At 42.6% G+C, this 20,229-nt stretch overlaps 1 protein-coding gene across 1 annotated transcript in view; it reads left to right on the forward strand.

Annotated features, from left to right (window-relative positions):
* The window catches only part of WWOX (WW domain containing oxidoreductase), a 1,015,207-nt gene that overhangs the window by 45,384 nt on the left and 949,594 nt on the right, over positions 1-20,229 (forward strand). The window contains exon 5 of the mRNA XM_062175786.1: positions 14,911-15,017. Coding sequence (XP_062031770.1) covers positions 14,911-15,017 — 107 coding nt within the window. The remainder of the gene's footprint in view (positions 1-14,910; positions 15,018-20,229) is intronic.

Consider the following 20,229-nt stretch of genomic DNA (forward strand, 5'->3'; position numbering starts at 1 on the left):
TTTATGTAACCTTCATTACATAGGCATGATTGGTTGAATCATGTGTCGGTGATGAATTAAGTTGATATCCAGCACTTCCCCATCCATGGAGGTCAGGGGGCAAGAGGGCTGGTGGGTGGTGAGGGTAAAAGTTCCAATTTTGCCATCACAAATTTTGTTCCTTTGGTAAGCAGCCACCAAACTCCAAGGCTCATTAGATGAGCATAAACCCAGGTACCATTAAAAGTATCATTTTTTTTTTTTTCTTGACAGGCAGAGTGGATAGTGAGAGAGAGAGACAGAGAGAAAGGTCTTCCTTTGCCGTTGGTTCACCCTCCAATGGCCGCTGCGGCCGGCACATCTTGCTGATCCGAAGCCAGGAGCCAGGTGCTTCTCCTGGTCTCCCATGCAGGTGCAGGGCCCAAGGACTTGGGCCATCCTCCACTGCCTTCCCGGGCCATAGCAGAGAGCTGGCCTGGAAGAGGAGCAACCGGGATAGAATCCGGTGCCCTGACCGGGACTAGAACCCGGTGTGCCGGCGCCACAAGGCGGAGGATTAGCCTGTTAAGCCACGGCGCCGGCCTAAAAGTATCATTTTTTGAAGTGACTCAGCAGATTCCAAGGGTTTTAAGAGTTCGATACCTGGAACCAGGACAAAGAACAAAACGTATTTCTTACTGTGTCACAGGATCATAGACCCTCAGCAACATGGTGATGGTGCTAGTAGGGGATGTTTGAGCTGGGGTGCACCTGCCTTGAACTCACCACACTTTGCACTGGGCTCTTTTGCTTTTTTCATTTTCATTTTGTGAGTCCTTAAACTGTTAGAATCATGGGTTTTCTCTTACATGGAATGAAAACAGTGATGCTTCATAGGGTTTCTGCGAAGAACATCTTGGAACTAGTGAATGCAGAAAGCACTTGGCATGGTACCCAGCACACAGGAACCCACTCCAGGCCCCCTTCCTACCTGGCATTTCGGCAATCTTCTCTGCAGATTACGATCCTTAGAAAACATTGTTTGGGATAGGAATAGATTCTTGTTGTCTTTTCTCACTTGCCTTGATTGCTGTGTATTAAAATTCATAAAGGCCCATAAATTATCAATTAGGTGTCATTCAGTTTGTTATTTTTAGTTCTTTCTCTAACAGGCATGCATGCATGTGTTAAAAATTGAAATAGCATAAACATTATAAGATGCATAATGTCTCCCTTGCCCCTAACCAATAGCTGTCCTTCGAAGTCATTGCTGTCAGTTCCCGTTCAAGCATATACCTCCTCTATTTCATGTTTCGCAGGCACACTCTTCTGTACTTGGACTTTTGTAAAGAATATAACATGGGGATGTTTGCTTGCATCTCCCTATCTTACCTCATTCTTTGTTAAGTGCAGCACAGCATTTTGTTCTATGCATGCCATATAATTTATTTAATCTAATTGATGGATATTTAGGTTGATGGCAGATTACTTTTTTTGGCCTTGTGCAAACAATGCTGTATTGAGCATTCCCCCTGCGTTTTTGCCCATACAGATAAGGCTATTTAAAGGAGAAATTTCTGGTTGTGGAATAGCTGGGTCAAAGAGCATCTCCATTTAAAATTTGATTGATATGACCCAATTGCCCCCTCCAATGTTGAGCCATTTTATATCCCTTTCCCCTTATTAATAAATGAAGTTGGCTGGTTCCCCCACACCTTTACCAACATGGATACTGCTCAGTGTCATTTCCTTCCAGAATCTGTCTTCGCCATGTTGATCATTAACTTTGGGCACTTTTCTGCCTGTGATTTCTCACCAGGACTGTCATTGGCAGGGCAGATGAAAATTCACCCACGCAGCACAGTGGCAGCATGAGTAGCCAGCCTGGGGTCAATGCTGCCTCTTGAGAAATCTCATGGTCACTTGGAATTTATTATGTAGCTTCACAAAACATGACAGCCTCGGCCTTGTACTGCACAAAGCACATAGATGCACCCTGGTGAGGTTTGAAAAAGATGTTCCCTCGTGAACACACCCATTTCCCCCTTCTGTGTTCACATCTCTTGAATTGGTAAATACACCTGTGGCACAATCAGATTATGAGGGGTGTTTAGAAAGTTCTGCATAGCACTCGCTGTTCACTGTACATAACATCCTTTTAAAAGCAGGGCTGCTTGCGAGTTAGTTTCCTCTGTTTAGAATTACTGCATCTTCAGGGTTGGCAGCTATGGATCATGTTGAGTGAGAGCACTTTCTAGCTCTTAGGAACTCAGAATGATGTAATTGAAATGGTGTGGAAGGTACATGTGATAATTGAAGTAAATAAGGTAACGGCAGTGGCATGGGCTGGCCACTGCAGTTGTGGTATTAACCTGTGGCCATGACTATATGTCCTAGAACTTGATCTGATAAGCCCCAGGAGAGTTGTATTTCCATGAGAAGGTGAATGTTATGTCATTCTCATTTCATTTACATTAATCAGGTCACTTTGGAAAGTATAGTTGTTGTACCTTCGAGAGGGTGCAGGAGAAACTCCTATCCTTAAAAGCTAGTAGTTGATGAACGGAAAAGCTGTCTCCAAATTTGGATTGTTGCTAAGTCTAACTCAGGCTAAAGGAGTTGGCTTAACTTCATGCTCTCTGTGTGACTGTAGGCCTCCAGGGAGGAAGAGGATATGTACTAGAAGCTTTGGCCACTTGTTACTAGATCCTGAAGTTGGCTTTAGTGTTGTGTTTTGGTTGTGTGGGGGATGGGGGTCCCCATCTCTGTGGCCTTTTAATTGTGTGCAGTTACAAGTAACATTTGTCTCCAATGCCTCACAATTATAAATTAATAATAACTATCCATTAGAAATTGTGGGCGTATTGAGCCCCAACTCCTCTGGGCATCTTAATAAAAATGATAATTAAAACCATAATTTAAAGTAAATGGGGATACTGCCCAAGTACATCTACAATGTAGAAAAATTAAGAAACTCAAACCAAGGAACCGTCCTGGTGTTGAAGAAGGAAATTTCCTTATTCTTAGCTCTTGATTCTGTGGGTGCTTTGTCAGTATTTGTGGGGACTAGGATCTGACCATGATGGTCCTTGTACCTGAGAAATCTGGGGGAAGCTGTCTCCCCACCTGTTCAAACTGTAAGTGCGTCTCTTTGAATGCGGCTCCCTGCTCTGCAACCCTTCGCCACCACGCACAAACCTTCTGCTCCTTTCACATTCCCTGCCTGGGAAGAGGTGTTGCCAGTCTCATCAGTGGCCCTGGGGGCACCTTGGAGACCTGCTGAATACTCCAAGCCTAGGTCTAGGCACTCACCATGTTTAGGGGATGTTTTGATCCCCAAGTGGCTTTCCAGTTGATCCCTTTAGCTGCTCCACTGAAGAAAGAGACTTGTCCTCTCAGGGGTAGTCACAAGGCCTCAGTATCTTCAATCAGTCCATCATCTAAAGGTCCATTAAGTGGGTAAAATAATAATTCATGGTGTTAATCCCTGTTCAGTTCTTTCATTAGCTCCCACAGCCCGCATAGGAACCCCACAGTTGAAGCGTGATATGTAGAATCTTCTCTCTATTGCATTTCCCGTACCTCATTCCCACGTGGCTGCTCACCAGGCCTTGATCATTATTTGCCCCATACCCTGCCTGTATACTTGCTGGGTTGTTCTTTTTTTGCTTTGATCCCAGTGTAGTGCTTGGCCCAGAGTTTCTGCTGCCACCCAGTGCCACTTGGGAAATGCAAAGAATTGCACCACACATCCTGATTCTCGCAGACCCTGGAGTCATTGCCCTTGTGATTCTGTGACTGTGCAAAGCTACCTGCCACTGCCCAGTGTTTCCAGGTGTCTCTGGCATCCTGGCCCACTCCTGACCCACAGAATAGGATGGACACAGCCAAATACAGTCTCAAGGCAGGCTGGAGGAAACATTCTTTCAGAATAGGTGATTGGGATGTGAACATTAAGTTTGAGGACTCTTTTCTGGTAAGGCTTTAGTCATTATCTCTTAGAGGGTTCTTTTCCAGATAGCATCTGAGCTTGAGATGCCTGCAGTGACCCAGTAGGCCATGCCAGCTGTGTGAGTGGTGACTTTCTGTGGCCAACATGCGAGGCCAATCCTTGTTTGCATTTAGCAGCATCTCCTCAGATCACCTGGGTGTCAGCAAGTGTGCTTGAAGTCCCTGTGTGCTCTGATCCCAAGTTTTTGTTAGGAAACTTGGACATCTAGGTTTGGTTTATGTGACCTGTCAACTTTAAAAAAAAAAATTATGAATTCGAAAGGCTGAGTGACAGGGAAGGTAGGGGAGAGGGAGATGGAAAAGCAGAGGGGAAGTGATCTCCCATCCACTGGTTCATTTCCCTGGTGCCCACGTCAGGTGGGGTTAGGCCATGCCAAAGCAAGGAGCCCAGCACTCCACTGGTGTCTCCCACTTGGGTGGCAGGAACCCACACACTTGGATCACCCACTGCCTCCCAGGCACATTAGCAGGAAGTTGGATTGGAACCTGCAAGTAGCTAGGACTTGCACCAGACACTCGTGTATGGGATGTGGGTGTTCAAAGCAGCAGCCCAACCCTCTGTACCATGGCACCTACTCCTCCCAAACTTGTAGTTCTGGGAGCTTATTTAAATTAGGAAGGCAGTGAGAAAAGAAAGCAAAAAAGAGAAGTCAGGAAGGAGAGAGGAAGTGAAGGGGAGTGGGAAACAAAATGCAAGTGGACAAAACAGGTTTCTGGGCTTGATTTATCCTGTAATCACTAGTGTGTAACCTCTCTTCTAGAGATTGAAAACTAGTGTAAGGTCAGTGGGCATTTAACTTTGTGTGGGTTTTTCCTGTTTTGTCATACTTGAATCTTCATAAGATGATTAATTGGAAGGCAGGAGAGAGAAAGAGATTGAGGTTGAGATCTTTGATCTGCTGGTTCACTCTCGAAATGGCAGTCTGGGCTCAACCAGCACCCAAGAATTTCATCCTAATCTCCTACATAGGTGGCAGGGGCCCTATCACTTGGACCATCTTCTGCTGCTTTCCCAAGTGCACTAACAGGGAGCTGGATTGGAAGCAGAGCAGCTAGGACTTGAACCAGCCATGTGATGTTGGATGCCAGCACAAGTGGCAGCCCTTATCTGTGGCCTCCCAGTGTTGGCTCCTGTACTCAGATCTTTGTATCTCAAGCCTAAGACCCCTGCCTGAGATAAAAACCTCCATGGCCACTTGCTTTTCTGATTGGGTTGACTATAACAAATGCTAAGGAACTGATGCTACCCTTTGTTTTAAAGTGTCTTCCTTTATTTTCTTCCATTATGCTGTTAAGCTGGTTCAATTTCAACATTGTCACAAAGTTAATTTTTTATAAGATGAATCAGGTTATTAAATTTAGTAAACCATTGCCTTCATTATTTTGTATAAACTTTGGCACTATGCAGAACTGGCTTAGCCCTGCTACATTTAGTTAATTAAACTGGCCATCAGCTGCAGCATTACAAGAATGAGGGATGCTGTCCTCATGGGGCTTTATCCAGAACTTTAGCAGTAGGTAGCATTATTAAACTTTTTTTTTTTTCATAAAACTCCACACTCTAGAGATATGGTTCACCATAAAAGTGTTATTGTGCTTCCTATTAAATCATCATCTTTTGAAATAACCACACTTTGTTTTTGCTGCAAAGTCAATTGTAAAGGATAAGAAAATGGAGTTGTCTTTGCAGCTTTGAAAAGTAGATGAGCAATGCATAACATATCACATAGATAAAGGAAGACTTAAGACCCAGACGCGATTTGACCAGACACGTGACAGCCGCCTGCATCACACTGCAGCCAGGGATTATCTGGAGGAGAGAGGGTGCAAGCTTGTGCCGGCAGATGTGTGGCTCTGGGGAACAAAACGTCATTTACCATGAGTGAGACAGCATGACTTCACAGGTTTGTTAGGAAAATAACATTGAATAGAAAAAGAGTGTGCTTTCCTCCACGGATTTCGGGGGAGTGGTGTTCAGAGCTACAGTGAGCACTATGCTGCAGGATCTTCATCTTTATTCATTATGTAAAAGGGAGTTGGAGGGCTGGAAGTGTTGCTGTTTGAAATGACTTGGGTTATTTTAATGCAGTCTAGGACTGGGGCCTGTTGGTGGATTGAAGAACCACTAGTTCCTCGTGCAGACTTTGAATCCTACTGAGTTTTAGTCCTGTCAGAGGGATGAAAAAGCAGAGATCCCAAGGAGTCTGCTGCTGACCTAGTAGGTTGGATATATGAAGCTCTGGGGCCTACCTCACCTTGTGTTATATCAACGCTTTCTCAATCCGTTAAACGTGTGATTGTTAACTGATAACTAAGAGAGTCCACAACCTTCCCCATTCTCCTACATCATTTTCGTCTTGGAAGTCCCTCTGGTGACAATGTGATGAAAAACATTTCTGATCATTGCTTTGACCTGGCAGTTTGCAAGGGACAGAGTCCAGCATTTTCTCCAAGATCTTCTGGGTGTGCAAAGTCGGGGAATTACAAGGGAAGTCGTTTTTGGCCACTCGCTGGTGCCTCCATATGGCTGTCAGCATTTCATTAGCCTGATTGATGTTGCACGTCAGTCAGCAGGATTTTGTCCGGCGCCTGCTCCCAGCCAGCATCTGAACAGCAGGGCTATAGGACCGTTTAATTTTTTTCTCTTTGGGCAAGTTACCTAGGTACTTTTGCTCACTGATGATCAGGGGTGAAATTAGCGTCATAGGAAAAAATGAGTGAATTTCAGATGATTGTCTTCTTGCTTCATGTTTTGGAGATTCGACTTCAAACACCACTTACTACATGAACCAAAGAGGAGGCAAACTGATGAGGATGTTAAGTATTTCAGGTTTGAAATTCTTGGTACATGCATTATATTAACATCCCATGTAAGTGTCAGAGGTCATTCTTAGGTAATGATAAGGAAATGTTTTGAAATATGGAGCTTGGCAAAATCTCAGAAAATAATTTTAGCTTGTCTCTGCAGTGAAGTTCAGGTGTGCTCCAGAGCCAGCATTCAGTCAGATGAAATGGAGCCCTTATCCGATTTCTTTGAATTCTGCTTGGTACTGCAGCTGTCCGGCTCCTGGGTTGCTGTTGGAAGTGGATCTAAGAGTTTTCTTAGCTGCAGTGACTGTGCTGTATTTTGTGGGTCATATAGTCAGAGAAGAGGTGTACAACTTCACACCAAGAGTTTTGAAGAGCAGGACAGTAGTATCTACAGTACTTAAGTTAGTCTTTTGTTATATGTTGACAACTTACTTTCCACTTTTTAGAAAACTAAATTTCAGTTGGGTTAAAGAATTAACTTTAGGCTTCACAGCTTATAAATGGTAAAGTTGACACCAACAGAAGTTTGCCAGACTCCTGAGATTGATTTTGCCTTTTGCTGTGTGTACTTTGGTAAGTACTTTATATAAATAGGCTAGTCTCGTTGAAGACTAGATTGCGGAGGTGATTTGAATGAATTAACTTTAATAGACTCTTAGACATGTTGGTCTCAGGAAGATGATGATGCTCTGATTTGGTGTATACATTAATGTAATCTCAGAGGCAATAATTTATGATCACTAGGCATGGATTTGGCTGAATTACACCGTTGCCATCTTTAGTAGAATTGATGATTTGGTTGTTGGACTATTCTCTAAACAGTCTTCTAATGCTTCCAAAATATGTTATTTAGCGGTTTAGAGTAATGGCTTGGTGTTACAGCTCTGTAAGTGAACTGCCTCTTGTCTTTATCCCCTTTTGCTCCCTCTCCCACCCTTCCTTCTTCCCATCCATGCGTATGAGGGGGTCTTCAGACAGTTCATACAAAATGTATCTCATGAAAATGCTATATGTGGTTTTCAGGGTTTTTTTTTTTGTTTTGTTTTTTGTTTTGCACCAAAATAAACACCTTTTAATTACATTTTTTCACAAACCATTCAAAGTACCCTCACATATAGAGCTTTTTCAGTGTTCCTATTTCTTCATGTCATAATTTTTCAGTAATGTCTTTCCAAAAATTTGTGTTTTTAACCTGTATCTTAAGTTTATTGGTATGAAGTTCATTTTATCTTTTAAAGATGTTTTTCGAGTTTGTGGCATCTGAAGCCCTTTTTAAAATATTTAGCTTTTAAAAACCACTCTAAGATACAACTGACAAACACACAGTATGGATTTAATGTGTGCAGCTTACTGAGTCTGAGGATCAGCTGTCATCACGGTCTGTGCTGTAAATATATCTATCACCTCCAGAAATTTCCTCCTCCTTTTATTTTTTGTTTTAAAACATTCAGTGATTTGAAGGGCAAAGAGAGAGACAGACATAGACGTACCATCTGCTGGTTTGCTCCCCAAGCTGCCTGCAACAGCCGGGGATGGCCAGGCTGAAGGCAACACCCCAGAATTTAGTTCTGGTCTCTTGCATGGGTGGCAGGAGCCCAAGCACTTGAGCCATTACCTGCTGCTTCCCAGGATGCACATTAGTAGAAATCTGGAATTGGGAGTGGAGCTGGGACTTCAGCTTAGGCCCTGTGATATGGGATATGGGTGTCCCAAGTGGCATTTTAACTACTAGCCAAACACCCACCCCAATTACTATTACTATATGGTATGAAGTATGTGCATGTATGGTAAGAACACTAAACATGAGATCTACCCTCTGTAAATTTTTAAATACACAATATAGTGTAATTAACTAAGGTCACTGTGCAGTACAGTGGATCTCTACAGCTGTTTCACCTTGTGTATGTGAAACCTTGCACCTTGTAAGAACTCGATTCCCCCTTCCCCTTGTCTCAGGCAAACACTATTCTGCTCTCCGCTTAGCTGAGTTGGGCTGTTGGAGATTCTTCACGAAAGTGGCACTATGTAGAGTTTGCCCTTCTATGTTTGGCTTACTGCATTTAGCACAGTTCTCCAAGTTTACACACGTTGCAAATGACAGTGTTTTATTTCTTTTCTTTCTTTCTTTTTTTTAAGATTGATTTATTTGGTGCCAGCACTGTGGTGTAGTGGGCTGCGCCTCCCGCTGTGGTGCCGTCATCTCATATGGGTGTCAGTTTGTGTCCTGGATGCTCCTCTTCCAATTTAGCTCTCCACTTATGGTCTGGGAAAGCAGCAGAAGATGACCCAAGTGCTTGGACACCCTGCACCCACATGGGAGACCTAGAAGAAGCTCCTGGCTTCCGATCAGCTCTGCTCTGGCCGTTGCGGCCATTTGAGAAGTGAACCAGTAGATGGAAGACTTTTTTTCCCTGTCTCTGTAACCATACCTCTCAAATAAATAAAATATTAAAGATTTATTTATTTTTAAAGATTTATTTATTTTACTTGAAAGTCGGAGAGAAGAGGCAGAGAGAGGGAGAGGGAGAGGGAGAGGGAGAGAGAGAGCGAGAGAGAGAAAGATCTTCCATCCGATGGTTCACTCCCCAGTTGGCTGCAACGGCCAGAGCTGCACCAATCCGAAGCCAGGAGCCAAGAGCTTCCTCCGGTCTCCCACGCGGGTGCAGGGGCCCAAAGGCTTGGGCCATCTTCTACTGTTTTCCCAGGCCATAGCAGAGAGCTCGATGGGAAGTGGAGCAGCTGGGTCTCAAATCGGCGCCCATATGGGATGCCAGCGCTTCAGGCCGAGGCGTTAACCCACTGCGCCATAGTGCCGGCCCCAGATTTATTTATTTATAAAGCAGACAGAGAAAGAGACAGACAGACAATCTTCTATCTGCTGATTCACTCTGCAAGTGGTCTCAACGGCTGGGGCTAGGCTAGGCCAAAGCCAGGAGCTTCTTCCGGGCCTCCCATGTTGCTGCAGGGGCCCAAACACTCGGGCCATCTTCTGCTGCTTTCTCAGAATTCCCAGGGAGCTGGATTGGAAGTGGGACAGCTGGGACTGGAACCAGTGTCCATGTGGGATGTTGGCACCACAGTCAGCGGCTTTACCCACTAAGCCACAGTGCTGACCCCCTGGAGTTTCCCTTTTTCTAAGGCTGAAGAGTATTGCATTGTGTGTCTGATTTCATTGTGTGTCCATGCATATTTTGCTTACTAACTTACCTGTCAGTGGGCATTGAGGTTTCTTGCATATCTTGGTTATTTTGAATAATGCTGCCATGAACACAGATGTGCAGATATCTCATTCAGTCAGAGCATGATTTCCTTTGGATACATTCTCAGAACTGGGACTGTGAGTTCCTCTGGTAGTTTATTTATAATTTTTTGAGGAACCTCCATACTGCTTCCCATAGTGGCTGTATCAGCTTTCGTTCCAACTATGGAAATCCATGCATGCTTTTTTCATACTAAATGTTTCCCATGACCTTGTTGAACTTCCCTTGTATGGAGTTAGGGCTGTAGAGTGCCTTTTAACTGACCATACATTTTGATATGTTGAGTTTTTAAAATTGAAATACTCGATAGTTTTCACTGCAATTTTTGAGTCACAACTTCGTATTTGTGAAAAAAATATTTCTAGGAGGAATTTCTCAGGGATTTTATTTCTAATTTCATTGCAGTCATAGAGCATGTTCATTTAATCTTTTGAAACTTGTTGACACTTGCTTTTGGCTCTGCATGTAGTAAATTTTGTAGATACTCCTTAAACATCTGAATGCATGTTGAGTGTTTAGCATATTCACTTACCAATTATTTTTTCAAATCTTCTATGTACTTGTAATTTGCTTATTTTATCTTACTGAGGAGGATATGTTAAAATCTTCCACGATGATTGTAAATTTTTCCTCCTACTTCTGTCAAATTTTGACTTGGGTATGTATGAGACTCTATTATTAGGTACATATAAATTTAGAAGTGCCATATATTCTTGATAGATTGAAATTTACTATTATGACATGTTCATCTTTTTTCTCTTGTAATACTTTTTGATTTAAAGTCTACTTTTTTTTTGAAATTAGTATAGCTACACCCGATTTCTTTGGGCATATGTTCCACTGGGTATACCTTACCCATTCTTTTGACTTTTTTAATCCTTAGGTTTAGGATTACAAAACATAATGCAAATTCTTTCATAGGGAGGATATTGCATGTGTGTGTTCTATCGATTGTGACAATCTTTGTGTTTTAATTATACTCTTTATTCTATTTATATTTAATATAATTACAGATTTATTTGGGTTTAAATATACCACCTGATTATTGGCTTCCTATTTAATTTGTTGCTCATTATTTCTCTTTTCTTCTTTGAATTCTACTTGTCTTCTGCATGAGCTTGTTAAATGTAAAGAATGCAGTCTGGATCTTTGTCTTAAGTCTACTAAAGTTAGCACTGTAGCACTTCATGGATAAGACAGTGGCCTAATGACACTTTTAATGATTTAAAGTGATGAACATGTCATAATAGGTTGTATGTTAATGCAAATATAATAATTTTTGCTCTACATTTTAAAACTCACAAAATATTATTAATATTTTTAGGGATTTTCTACTCTCTGTGTTGCTCTTTATTATTGCTTTCTACAAGAAACCTCTGGATTTCTATCCAGTGTCATTTTCTTTCTGCCTGAAGAACCTCCATTAGTATTTGCTCTAGTGTAGGTTTGCTGGAGATAGATCTCTCAGCTTTTGTTAGTTCAGACATTTTCGCATTAACTTCTAAAGGTATTTTCGTGGGGTATAGTATTCCAAGTTGGAAGTCTTAATTCTTTCAGGCCTGGCTTCTATCACTTTGCTTACATGGAGGCAGAAGCCCTACCTTGTATGCCTGTGACTGCTTCTTAGCCTGTCTTCAGTTTTCAGTGACATTACTATGCTATGTATGCTAAGGAGCGTCCAAAAGTTTGTATAAAAATGGGGTTGAAAGCTAATGCAAATTTTCCATAAACATTTTGCCTTTAAATATTGCTTAGGTATTAATCTATTTTGGGGGCTCAACATATCTGTTTCACCTATATTTTGTATGCTTTGATGTCTTAATCACCCTCTATCACGTGTTTTAAGGCTTCGTTTTGAATGTGTCCTTTTCACCTATGTTCTAGTTTCCTAAATCTTTTCTTCATCAATCTCTTGTTTTCTGTTAAACCTACACATTGAAGTATCAATTGCTTTTATGGCATTTAAATTTCAGAATATCTATTTTTTGTTTCCTGTACCCTGGCAGCATTCTCCATCTGGTCTTTCAGTTCCTTGAATATATTAATTAAAGTTACTTTAATCACTATATCTGATCATTTCATTATGTGATTTCCTATACATTTGTTTTTTTCTCCCTCTAGCTTTTGGTGAAGACTTTGCTTTTGGTATGCCTCACTTTTTTTTTTTTTTTTTTAAGAATTTATTTATTTGAAAGGCAGAGTTGGTTGGGGGTGGGGAGAAAAAGAGGTCTTCCATCTGTTGGTTCACTCCCCAGATAGCTGCAACAGCCAGAGCTGGGCTGATGAGAAGCCAGGAGCTTTTTCTGCATGTCGGTGCAGGAGTCCAAGGACTTGAACTATCTTTTACTCATTTCCCAGGCCATAAAATAGAGCTGAATTAGAAGAGGAGCAGCCAGGACTCGAACTGGTGCCCATATGGGATGCTGGCACTGCAGATGGCGGTTTACCCACTACTCCACAGTGCCGGTCTCATGCCTCACTATTTTTAAAATTTTTAAAAATGTATTTGAGAGAGACAGTTTTCAACATGCAGTAGCCTGGTCTGGACCAGGGCCAGAGCCAAGACCCAGACCTCATTACATAACCTGTGCCTTCTTTGCTTTCTGGGGTTAGCAGGATGCTGGAGTTGACAGCCAGAGCCAGGAATTGAACCTAAACACCCTGATGTGGGTTCTGGGTGCTGTGCCCACTAGGCTAAATTCTCATTTTGCCTAGCTTTTTTTTTTTCTGCATGTCAGAGATTTTGAGTATTTGAAGTCATTTTAGTGGCAATTGGAGACTCTGGATGATGGTATCTTTGTCTGGAGTGTATAGTATTTTTTTTAAAATTTAATTTATTTATTTGAAAGGCAAAATGACAGAGAAACAGAGAAAGAAATACATCCTATTAACTGGTTCACTCTGCAAATGCTGGCAACAGCCGAAGAGGAGCCAGGACAAAAGTAGGAATAAAGAGTCTGGGTTTCTTTCTCGGGTGGCAGGAATCTAAGTACTTGGGTCATTACCTGCTGCCTCCCAGACACATGAGCAGGGAGCTGGATTGCCACTGAGGCAAGACTCTGTCCCAAGCACCATGATTTAGGATGTGGCATCCATAGTAGTAGCTTTACACACTGTGTCACCGCTCTTGTCCCAGAATACAGTATTTTCTTGTGTCTGGCAACTAGACAGGTAATGATAAAAACTTGAGGTTCTTTGCCTTGAAGTGGGAATTGTTAAGAGACCACCTTGCAACCCAGAGGATGTTTACTAGGGGAGCAGGCAGGGTGGCATATGCTCGAACACGAGAGAGTGGCCAGAAGAGGTGCTGCTGGCTGAGTGAGTGAGTGGAGTTGGGTAGGGGTTTTCACCAGGTGGGGTGGCATGGCAGTGTCCCCTCTGCACCTGGCCTGGCATTCTGGCTCCTCCCCCGGTACCCATGGCACTTCAGCTGGCCTATAGCCCTGCTGTTGTGTACACGGCCATTTCTGTCTTTGCACACAGCATGCTCAAAATAGCGTTGCCACAGCCCCACCAGGAAGGTTATATATTATATATATATATGTATATATATATGTATATATGTATATATATGTATATATATACACACACACACATACTGGGCTGTTCTGGGCTGGTGTGCAGGTGGGGAATGTCCCTGATGAGGCAGCAGGGGCAGTCTTCTGTGGTTAGGGTGTGAATGCTTCTTGCTCCTGATTGATTTGGAGTTCGATGGTTGTCGTGTCTGACCGGCTTGATTTTGAAGTCGTGTTACTGTCCTGTCTTAGTAGGAGCAGATCACTGTAGTGGAGTTATAAGTTAAAAGGCTCTCTCCCTTGGTTCACCTTAAGCTCAAATTTGTCTTTGTCCCATTGTGAATCTGCTAAAAACTGAGCCCATATTCTCTGCTCTCAACCACTACTTTGGAACTTGAATATGCCATGAGGAGGAAAAGCTGCCAGATTGAGGCCTCTCAGCTGTTCCAGATCTTGTCCACCAGAATTCTCAGTGCTGGTGTTTCTCTATGCCTTCAGATGGGGTTTATGTGAGCATGTGTGCATGCATGCTCGTGCGTGTGTACACTGCCATTTGCCTGGCTTTTCTAATTGTTCTCAGTAGGAGGGTGGTGATGAGAATCCTGGGCTTCCATTTGTGAAAAAAGAGCCGGAGGCCTGTGTCAGAGTGGAGCCCAAGTCTTTGTGGGTTTTTTATTTATTTTTTTTTTCTTTTTAAAGATTTATTTATTTATTTGAAAGAGTTACACAGAGAAGGAGAGGCAGTGAGAGAGGTCTTAAGTCTGCTGGTTTACTCCCCAATTGGCCACAATGATTAGAACTGTGCTGATCCAAAGCCAGAAGCAGCTTCTGGTCTCCTATGTGGGTGTAGAGGCCCAAGGACTCGGGCCATCTTCCACTGCTTTCCCAGGTCATAGCAGAGAGCTGGATTGGTAGTGGAGCAGCTGGGACCTGAACTGGCACCCATATGGGATGCCAGCACTGCAGGCAGCAGCTTTACCTGCTGCACAACAGCGCTGGCCCCAAGTCTTTGTCTTTAGCATGGGGTCTGTTGATTACTTACGGTGAAATGGCCAGGCATACCATGGACTCTATTCATCACTCTGCTTTCATCTTTGGACCCTCTGTGATCTGAGGTCAAGTTGTCCCAAACTCACACGGTTGACATTCTTGGCCAGAGGGTGTTTGGTAAGGAGGACTGTCCTGTGCATTGTAAGATACTTTATAGCATCCCTGGTTGTTTTTGTACTCCACAACTGTGGCCACTGGAAATGTCTCCACTGGAGAATGCAGGTGGTGCTCAGAAAAGATCTCTCTCCATGACTTAGGTTGTTGATGTGCTGATTTTTAATACTGACTTTTTTTTTACACCATAGGGTTTGAAACTGCCAAGTCTTTTGCCCTCCATGGTGCACATGTGATCCTGGCCTGCAGGAATATGGCAAGAGCCAGCGAGGCGGTGGCACGCATTTTAGAAGAATGGGTAAGCACTTGACTGGGTTTTTTTCTTCTTTTGATTGTCAAATACACGCCAGGCTAAACACATGGAGGTTTTAGTGCAGCGCATAAAGTTTATTGCTCTTGGAATAACGTCTTTATTTTTGAAGTCATCTTCGCTTTGTTTACTTTATGAATGAAAGGATGAGCAAGCCCGTTATTATGCACGCATTTGTTTATAGTTCGTTGTCAATGTCATCTGCTTTATTAGTCAGTGGTTTGAAAATGTTTACTCATTTAACTCATTTACTAAGAAAATAAGACGTGGTTAACACCCCTGAATGCAATGAGGAGCTTGTTATGCTTATGGGTTTTAAGATTAGAAAGGAGTAGGCTTTAACTCTTCCTTGGGTTTCTTGCCTCTGCGTCTCTGTAGATGTAGGTGTCAGTATCTCTGAGTATGCAGAGTTCTGGGGGACAGGGATTGCCATGCTGTGAGACTAAGAACGAACCATCAAACAAAAGCTCCCTGCCCTCCTTGGCTTACTAGGCAGGTATTAACATCGAACATGATGTCAGGTGGGTCTGATTAAAGTAAAAGGTGACTCAGCAGGGACACTCTAACATTGTGACATTTGATCCGAGACCTGAATGAAGTAGAGATGAGCCACAAACGTCAGGGGAAACACTTTTTTAGTAGGAGTAGCATGTGTGGAAACATGGAGATGTCTCTTAGGGGTTGAGGGACAGTGAAGAAGATGTTAGAAGGTTTGAGCTCGAGAGTGACAGGAACTGATGGATTGTTAGAACATGGTCGTTGGGTGTCAGCATCAAGTACAGGCTGCATTGATCCAGGCTTCTGTGAGGTGTGCCTCTGTGATGGGCACTCGGTCTCCTGTTGAGGACAGGCAGACACTGCCACTACATGTGTGGAGCTTGCAGCCGGTGGTGGAAGATGAGAGGCACCCAGGAAACATGAAACTCGTTGTAAGTTGGAAACGGTGGTAGCAGGTTCAGTGGAACAGTCCCGAGGAAGACAAGATGGAACTGAGATCTTGAGAAAGACCTGGAGTGTGGATGAAGGCCAGATGGGGTGAGGGAAAGGCAGGTGCGGTGGCCCTGGGAGGAGGGGGTGGGGGACAGAGTAGTGTGGCCAGGGCAGAGTGTGAGGAAGCTCAGATAACCCTTGCCGTGCTGTCTTCATTTGCTTACTGCTGTGAATTTATTTTTTCCACTTGAAGAAATAAAGCATGGTTTGCTTAAGAACATTTCTGGTTTTTGGGACTGGAAAGTTAAGAAAGGAGAGAAAAGGACGATTTATTTTTGAGTTTTCAATATTTTTTGGTGAAATATTATAAATTTAAGTATTTAAATATAAATTTCAAATGACTGGAGTCATCATATTTGGTTAGGTCTTTATTTTTTAAATTTATTCCAGAGACTTACGGAGAGGTGTGGGGGCAGGGGGAGAGAGAAGGAGAGAGGGAAAGAGGGAGGGAGAAACACCCAGTTGCTGGTTTGCTCCCTAAATGACCACAACAGACAGAGCTGGGAATTCAATTCAGATTGCCCATGTAGGAGACAGAAACCCAGTTAGTTGAGCCATCAGTGCAGACCTCTTGGGTCTGCATTATTAGGTAGCTGGAATTGGGAGTCAGAGCTAGCCAGGAATGAAACACAGGTACACTGCCAAGGGATGCTGGCATCTTAACTAGTATCTTAACTTCTGGGTCCAATGCCTGCTGCTGGGTTAATTTTTTTTTATTTAAAAAATTAAACTATTTCTGATTCTATACTTGAAAAATAAATTCTTTTAGGTGGAATAGTAGTTTTTAGAGAGGTATAAAGAAGAAAAAATGCTAATGCATGCATATGACTTGATTGTTCATCTACAATGAAAAGAACAAAAGTAAAATGTGGAAGTTCTTCCTTGTCCTTTTCTTGAAAGGTAAACACTGTTAACAATTGATTGTGTTTTCTTCCAGGAAAGGTTTATGTATAGCAAACCCATAGTTTTCTGTAGTTTTTTAAAATGTAATTTTATATGAGAGTTTTCCTTCATGGTGCACATAGATCAACTCCATCATTCTTAACTGCTGCATGGTATTCCACTGTGTGCTTATGCCATAAGTTGCTTGACCAGCCTCCCTTTTGATGGTTATGTAGGGTGTTTGCATTGTCTTGCTATTCCAAGCAATGTTGTTATACAGTTGGGTTCATCTTTCTTGCATCAGTCTTTCATGAATTTTGTTGAAAATTGGGTCTAGACTAAGGTGTAGGGCACATTGCTGTTGTACAGATTTGTGTGTGTATTTATGAGTGAATCTTAGCAGTGGATTCTTGATTCAAAGATGAATGCATTTAAAAATTGAGTAACAGTTTCCCAGTTGCTGCTCCAGTTTCTCTTGCTGTTGACATAATAGGTGGGTACCTGTTGTCTAGCAACAAGAAGAATGTCAGCCTTGTAAAAGTTTGCCCATTTGTTGTTAGGATTTTAACTGGAAAGCCAAATTCCATGGCTCTAAGATGTTGTAGTGACCATAGTGTGGAATGACATTAATAAGGAACCGAGTCCTGGGAGATAATGCTGAAACACGCTGCTTTTTCTTCTTTAAGTTTCTTCTCTTTCCTTAGAACGTAACGCATAAGCGAGCAGATTGATCTGCATTTGTCTTATTAGAACTATTGCTTGATACATAAAGGCAGGAGTTCCTGGATATGCCCTAATTATTTGTGGGATCTTGAGTAAGACTCTTAATTTGTTTGGAACCTGCTTGTTTGCTTGTGAAGAAGATTGAATGGGTGGACCTAAAAAACTCAACATTAGGCTCTGTTTATTGTATTATAACCATAATTGAGTCCATTTGAGAGTTTCAGGGAATAGAATTTATTATTGTATAGTTCAAGTTCATTCTATCATATAGTACAGTCAGCCTATGGGTTCTGAATTACGGGTTCAACCAATTGCATGTTGAAAATGTGCAGAAAACCTGCATCTAAATTGGACGAGTATAGACTTTATTCATTATTCCCTAAATAGTACGGTATATCAGTTATTTGAATAGCATTTACATTGTATTAGGTATCATAACTAATCTAAAGATGATTTGAAGTGTACAGGAGGTTATGCATAGGTTATGTGCAAATTCTGTATCATTTTGTGTGAGGGACTTAAACATCTGCAGATTTTGGTATTCCTGGGGATCCTGGAACCAGTCCCCCTCAGATACTGGGAGCCAGTGATAACCACAGAAAGAGTCATCCAAAAACATTGAGTGTCAGGGACATGGGAAAGTGAAACAGAAGCACACACACACACACACACTGTTTCATACATTTAAATTGGATTTTATAGGTTATGGACTGAAAAATCCCAACCGCTCCATCATCTCATCTCTTCCCTGTTCTCTTGTATGCCATGGTACTGTGTCCCTCATTTCCCTTGGATCATGTTATGAATGTGATGACTTGAAATCTACACCAACAGCTGTCAGTACTGCTTCCTGTCACTGCACTATTGTTATAATTCAGAGTCTCAGATCCCAGGGATGTGCTTCAGTGACCTACATCTGGCTTGGTCCCCACTTTTCTACCCTTGGTATTTACTGGTATGGTTTCCTCAGGCCTTCAGCTATCTCCCATCTTTACACAGGGATTTTAACTGGCATATCATTAAATACTAGCTTCTTGTGTTTCTCAAGGTCAATTTAATCAACTCCAGTTTTTTAAGCTGCTAGCCGCCTGAGCATCCTCATACTTTATCTAGGATGAACCACATTGGCATCTGTGCAGGAAAGGTACTGTGACATATTGGCACCTCACAGGAGATGCTCAAATGATCCAAAGTTTTTTGTTGTGCAAGAGCCCATTCAGGAGTCTTTGGGCCATTTGGCTCCACCTTGGTTCTTAAGTGCCAAGGCTCTGCAGGCATTCCCAGCTCCAGTTCTGGGGATAGAGTCAGTTCCTCCTTACTCAACTTGTTCTTCCCTGCCTGGTCTTCCTCTTCCTGCCCTTGCACATTCCAGGATCGCTGTGTTCCAGAACACTCTTGTCTACCTCTTTGCCAGCAGAATGCTTTTCCCATAACTCACAATGGGGCAGCTAGCAACCTCCATTTGTCAAATCCCTTTCATGTGCTTTGCCCTGGCAAAATATCCTTTATTCTGGAGGATGCAAAACCCTGATTGTCTGCATTTTATCGAAGTCAAGGGACAGTTCAGAACAGAGAAGGGACTTGCCTAGCTGGCGAGCTCAGGGTCAGACTCCTAGCTTGGTGCTGCTGACTGGCATGCCTGAAGTATGTCTCCTGTACTCCATGGTTGGGTTTCCCACCACATTGAGTACTATGGGTGTGCATTACCTTTCAGATTTTGCCTTCAAACTCTCTCAATATTATTTGTGTGATGAATCAGCAGTGCTCATATTTGTTGGAGGAAACAATTTTGATCTTGCTTGATGGCCCTTTACTTTCTAGATATCCTTGATAGGAATCGCAGACCACTGTTAATAAAGTACAGCCTAAGTGAAAACACATTCCATATAGAAGTATATTAAGAACCTGTACATAATTACTGCACTAATAGTTTCATGGGAAAAAGCCCTCTTGCTGAGAAGTTTGGGATATTCCAAAGTTAGAAATGAGAGAAATGAAAACAATTAAAATAGGTTAACATGGACAGTGGAAGTAAACTACTCTCTTAAGAGGCCAATCCATTTAGCTTAATTAAAAAATGTGGGGAACTGGTGTTTAGTGTAACCGTTAAAATGCCACTTAGCATGTGCTACATTCCATACCAGAGTGCCTGGGTTCAAGTCCTGGCTCTGCTTCTGACTTCATCTTCCTGCAAATGTGTACTCTGGAGGCAGCAGGTGAGGGCTCAAGTGCTTGAGTCTCTGCCACCCATGTGGGAGACCCAGATCGAGTTTCCAGCTCCTGACTGTGGCCTGGGCCAGCCTCAGCCATTGGAGGCATTTGAGGAGTGAACCAGCGGATGGAAGATTGTCTGTCTCTCCTTCTCCAGCACCCCCTTTCAAATAAATGAAAGTAAATTTTTAAAAAGGAGGGAGGGATGGGAGACCCATCAACTCCAAATTATATTTACAGAAAAGATTCCTGGAAATGTTCATGCCTATGTGGTTAGGCAGTTAGCAGGTGCAGTGACATAGTCTGCCTTGGTGACATCTCCATACGGATGGCAGCTTGGTGTGGTTTACCTCTAAGACAAGTTCATACTTTGCCCTGGGTGTTTCTAGGAGCC

Source organism: Lepus europaeus, chromosome 19 (genome assembly GCF_033115175.1).
Source record: "Lepus europaeus isolate LE1 chromosome 19, mLepTim1.pri, whole genome shotgun sequence".
Taxonomy (NCBI): domain Eukaryota; kingdom Metazoa; phylum Chordata; class Mammalia; order Lagomorpha; family Leporidae; genus Lepus; species Lepus europaeus.